Source organism: Tupaia chinensis, unplaced genomic scaffold (assembly GCF_000334495.1).
Source record: "Tupaia chinensis unplaced genomic scaffold, TupChi_1.0 Scaffold000211_1, whole genome shotgun sequence".
NCBI classification, from domain to species: domain Eukaryota; kingdom Metazoa; phylum Chordata; class Mammalia; order Scandentia; family Tupaiidae; genus Tupaia; species Tupaia belangeri.
The window spans coordinates 721027-726450 of NW_006159686.1; the positions used below are offsets into that span (position 1 = coordinate 721027).

The 5424-nt window shown below is 66.3% G+C and overlaps 1 protein-coding gene across 1 annotated transcript in view; it reads left to right on the top strand.

Annotated features, from left to right (window-relative positions):
* Positions 1-5424, top strand: part of GALNT9 (polypeptide N-acetylgalactosaminyltransferase 9) — a 22769-nt gene that overhangs the window by 1898 nt on the left and 15447 nt on the right. The window contains exons 3-4 of the mRNA XM_006147336.3: positions 652-826; positions 1679-1876. Of these exons, the coding sequence (XP_006147398.1) occupies positions 652-826; positions 1679-1876 (373 nt within the window). The remainder of the gene's footprint in view (positions 1-651; positions 827-1678; positions 1877-5424) is intronic.

Below are 5424 nucleotides of genomic sequence, written 5' to 3' on the forward strand. Positions count from 1 at the left end.
AGGCCCCCCCCGGGGGACAGCCGCGCTGCAGTCCCCTCCCTGTTCTCCTCCTGGGCTTTCAGGCACACACGTGGGCCTGGTGTGATTTCCAAGCCACCAGGTCCAGGACTCGAACCACACAGCCAGCCATGTGGGATCCAGTTGCCCAAATCGCTCCCCTTCTTCTCAGGACACGTGTCATCGAATGTAGGGCTTGGGACCCTGTCCCCAGCCTGGGGCGGCCACGTCCCAGCCCTTGCCGGTCGCAGCAGCAGACTCTCCTAAGGGGGCCACGTCTAGGGTCGGGGGTGAGTTCAGGTTAACCCAGACGTCTGCGGAAGTGGTCCAGAGCACAGCAGGGGAACAGTCACCTGCTTCTTGTCAACACCATGAGATCGAGGCTCAGCCCCAGCCCCTGGCCTGAGCCGGGACCTGCCCGGGCCCCTCAGCAAGGCCCCTGAGTCGGCCCCAGGGCCCGGTGCTGCCCTCATCCCTCAGCGCCGAGGGCGCAAACCCAAGCCTGTCTGCCCTCCGCCCCCACAGGACGCAGCCCACGTGGGGGCTCCTGGGGCCAAGGGCAGGCCGTGCTCGCTTGCGTGCAGATGACCACGTGGGCCTGTGGTTCTGCGTGCTTCCTGGGCGGCCGTCCAGCACACACGCTTCTCCCCACAGCGGAGCTCAAGGCCACTCTGGACCAGTACGTGAGCAGCAGGTACCCCGGGCTAGTGAAGGTCGTGCGCAACAGCAGGAGGGAAGGCTTGATCCGGGCGCGGCTGCAGGGCTGGAAGGTGGCCACGGCCCCTGTCGTCGGCTTCTTTGATGCCCACGTGGAGTTCAACACGGGCTGGTAAGGGCCAGGGCAGGCGGCTTCCCCGTGTGTCGGCCTCACCTCTCCAGGAGCCCGGCCGGCAGCCAGGGCCAGTCTTCCCCAGACCCTAAGCCCACAGAGGAGTCTTGAGGGGTCCACGAGGCCGAGATGGCAGGCTGTGTCCGGGTCAGGACTCAGCAACGCAGAGCACCCCGGGCCTTCTGCCTTGTTCCCCGTAGAGTCTGCCCTCCCCAGGACACGGACGCAGACAGATGGGCCCATGACTTGTCCCTGGGGAGCTCTCAAATGCTGCAGAGAGGCCACAGGCCAAGCAGCACGTGGGCCCCAAGGTCTGCCGTCTGCTTGGACCCCCACACCCCATCCCTATCTCCCACACCGGCGGCCTGCCCAGCCCCCCAGGCACGGTGGGCTCACGCCATGGCGTCCGCCCTCTGTCGAATGGCCACCCCCCCTTCGTCCTGGCCAGCACCAGTCACTATGCCCAGGTCCTGACCACCCGGTGCCCGCCCGGTCTGCCCCAGTCGGGCCACGCACGTGGGCACCGGCTCCTTCCCAGCCGCGGCAGTAAGCTCCCGGGCCGGGCTGCTCTCCCCTGGTCATGAACCACCCAGGGCGGGGCGGGGGGGGGCACATAACAGACGCTGCCTCTGTGAGCGGCGTCTCCCTGCGGGACAGGAAGGGAGGAGGAAGCAGGCCTGAGCTGTGCTCGGGGCTCAGCACACCCAGGCCTGGGAGGGACCAGCAGAGGGGTCCTGCATCCGCCAGTCCGTGGCTGTGGCCGCCCCAGGAAGCGGGGTGAGCGAGACGGGCTGGGCAGCGGGCAGCCACCCGCCCCTGCCTGGGAGGCCGACCACGCCTGCACCTCTGCAGGGCCGAGCCTGCGCTCGCGCGGATCCGGGAGGACCGGCGGCGCATCGTCCTGCCGGCCATCGACAACATCAAGTACGACACGTTCGAGGTGCAGCAATACGCCAGCGCTGCACATGGCTACAACTGGGGGCTCTGGTGCATGTACATCGTCCCGCCCCAGGACTGGCTGGACCGCGGTGACGAGGCGGCGCCCATCAGGTGAGCCGCGGCCTCCGGGCGGGCAAGGCAGAGGGCTAGGATGGGGCGTGGGGCCACGGTTCGCCCCGCGGGGCTCCGTGCAGGGCGTCTCTGTGCTGATGGGTGACGCTGCCCTTCCTCTGGGGCCTTCTGGCCCCCTGCCCATGGTGGCCACAGCGGCCTCGTTTCCGGAGCCCAGATTGGAGCTCACCCTGGATCTGGCTACTATGGTGTAAAGAACCCTGTGCTCCAAGCCCCAAGGGACCTGTTAACTTTAGCTTGGGATTTTCGGTTTTCCTCTACAGAAGGCCCAGCCCTGGAGGGTCCCTGCTCGGTCTCACGGTGGAGCATGGTGACGGGGACCTGGGCAGGGCTGGCTCTGGACAGTGACTGGAGTGATGCCCCCAGCTGCAGGAGGGGAAGAGGGAGAGACAGAGATGGAGAGACAGAGGAAGACAGAGACAGAGATAGAGGGGGAGAGAAGAGATAGTCGATGGAGACAGAGATGGGGAGAGGAGAGACAGAGGGAGAGACAGGGAGGCAGAGGGAGTTCACAGCAGCACCTCATGGCCAGTGGACAGCCCGGCAGTGGACAGATGTGTGTGTGACAGACCCACGGCCATCCAGCCAGAGTGCCAGCTGCCCTGAAAACTTTATTTGTGCTAGGAACTCAGACGTGAAAAGGGATGTTAGCTTTAAAGCCCGTGAACCCAGTGTCTGGAAAGCCAGGAGGTGGGCAGCTCTAGGCCCTGCCCTCCCCGGGTGGCTGGGCAGCTCCCAGCTCGTGGGGAACAGGACGCTGCTGGTTCCCCCAGCCCCCCGCGGCCTCCCTGGCACGGGACTGCCCCACCACAGCTTAGTGTTCCCACCCTGGCTGGCGATGCCATCGCAGACTGGCCCGCCTTTGCAGCCTCTTCTTCACACCCCAGGGTCATGGGCCCCCGAGGACACAGCCCTTGGGGTCCCCTGGCCCATCCTGTGCGTGTTTCCTAGGAGAATTTGCAGCTCCAGACTCTGGTGACCCTGGGGACTTGGGCAGGTCTCCCACATTTCAGGGGCTCGGGCTAGGCGCCCCTCCCGGCTCATCTGCACACGCCGTCCTGTGGGATGGGCCGCTTTGCTGCGAGTGCCAGAGACCATCCATGGTGGCCCGAGTGAGGCCTTGGGGCTCCGGGGCAGCAGCTCTGCTCTGTGAGGTGGGAGCAGCGTGCAGGAGCTGCTGCCCCGGAGCCCACGGCACCGCGGGCCCACTCACATGCCTGCCCTCTGTCCAGCCAGGAGTGAACGGTGGCCCAGAGCCATGTTTGGAAGGGAGGCTGGGCACGGGACAGGCAGCTCAGCCCTGACGCCTCGGGCGCCGCTACCAGGAGGGGGACACCTCCCTCCAAGTGGAGCCTCTCGCACAGGGACGACCGGGCCACCTCCCCACACGCAGCCATTCCCTAGGGGTGGGCCAGGTGCCCTGGAGCTGGCAGGTGGCGGGCAGGTGCTCAGATCTGCCGCAACTCAGCACCAAGTGCACGCGGGTCCTGCTAGCTGGGCCCAGGAAGGTGGCTCGAAGGCGGTTTTCCTCGGTGCAAGCACGCCTGGTGACACGCTGTTAGCTGCAGGGCAGAGGCCTTGGCCTGACGCTTCAGAAGCTAGTTAAGCAGAGAGTCAACTGCGCTGTGCCCGCCCTAGGCTCCGCTGTGTTGTGTTGGGGTGCCTGACGGGACAGAACACCGAGTGTCCACCCCGGGCAGTGGCCGACAGGCTGTGGAGACAGGCCAGAGCAGAATGGGCTGGTCGGGGCAGCCAGGAGGCCGGGCGGGAGGACATGGAGCCGCTGGGCTCCTCAGGAAGCTGGGGTGCAGGGGCCAAGCTCGTGGGCTGTGTCAGACAGTGGAGGGGCCTTTGCCCAAAAGTTAGGGGTGGCCTTCTCAAGGGGGACGGCCCGGCTCCGCTGTGCCCCCACCACAGTCTGGCAACGCCCTCCCGCCGCATTCCCAGGCAGCGTCAGCGTCACCCTGGTCCCAGCTGGCTGCAGGGAGACCTCTCGGCCCTCGCTCGGAATCCCAGCCCCGCACGGAGGCAGATCTGAGCCGGGCACCAGGCCTGGCCCACACAGGCCTTACCTCCTGGCCACGCTTAACTGGGTCACCGAGCACTGTCCCCACGGGAAGGTCATGGCCTCACACCTGAAGCCATTAGCACTTGAAGACTCACTGGAGGAGGGGTGCCTGCCAGTCCTTAGACCCGGAGTACAAGGGAAAAGAACAGAAAGAAACGACGAGGCCCGGCATCGAGGAACAGCTGGCTGCCTGGAGCAGGATGCCGGGCTGTCGTCCCCGCTGTGTCTGAGAGGAGGGGATGGTGGCACTGCCCTCGGGAGGCCCTGGGCGTGAGTCCAGACTGCACCAGCAAGGCCCGTGTGCCCACGTCCCCGAGGAGTGGCCCGGGGTAGATGGGGCCTCCGGGTCACTGCTGTGGAGCACGCTGGGCCCCGGCGAGGCCGCGACCCAGTGCACAGGGGCACAACTTCATTCCAGCCCGGTCACCCCATGGCCTCTGGCATAGCAGTAGGGGAGCCACAGCGACGGAGCCGAGCTGGGCAGGCTGGCTGGACCGTCACGGAGAGCACGCAGCCTGGTGGCAGGGCCGGGAGCTCAGGCACGACCCTGCACGGCCGCTACTCAGCACTCCAAGTAGCTAGAGAGCCCAGGACGGGCTGCCGGGGCAGAGGTGTGGGGCTTCCTTAACCAGCAGGCGATGGGGAGAGAGCGCACCTCGGCGGGGCCCTCAGGACGTCACCCACCGCCCCAGCTCAACCAGCCCGGGTTGTGGGCACTCAGCCACAGGGGACACGTGGGTGTGAGTTGGGGCCTTCCCGTGGGGTCCAGCCCCGAGGGTGGTGCGTTTCTGCCCTGCCACTCTGGCCCTCTTCCTCCTCACTGGGGTATTCCTACTCTGAATAATACAATGTTTAACATTTCAGCCTGGGTACGTGTGCTCGTTGGAGAGAAATTGAGAAAGGGAAAGTGAGGAAGCATCCCGTGGGACGTGGCCGTGTGGCAGCCCCGTCCACGTCCTCCTTAGGGATTTCGGGCACACACAAGGGCCCACAGTTCTCAGGCTGCTGAGGCTAGGACTTGAACTACACAGCTGGCCACATGCAGTCCAGCCGCCTTACCCCCCACGCCACGGGCTGGCTCCTATTTCTGGTTTTAAAGTTAAAACGGCGACCTCAGCAGGGGTCGGTCCCTGAAGACAAGTGGAAGGACGGTCAGTGCTGGGAGAAGCAGCTCTGCTAGGCAGGGCCCCGGCCGGGCCGAGCGCTGAATGCCTCAGCCCCTGCCGCCCTCCGTGAGCACCGCTGGGAACTCCCACCCGGCAGCTCAGTCCGGGCACCGCCTCGTGAGCGCATTTAAGTTTTGCAACTCTGTGCAGCGACGGAAGGTGGTCACCGGGTGTGGTGGGCCTGCAGGCCACCGGGACTGTCCAGAACGCGAGTGGAGCCTGTGGTGTGCCCTCCGTAACGCAGCCGTCAGGGGCTGCCCACCAGCCGGCAAGGGGGGCATGGACGGGGGGTG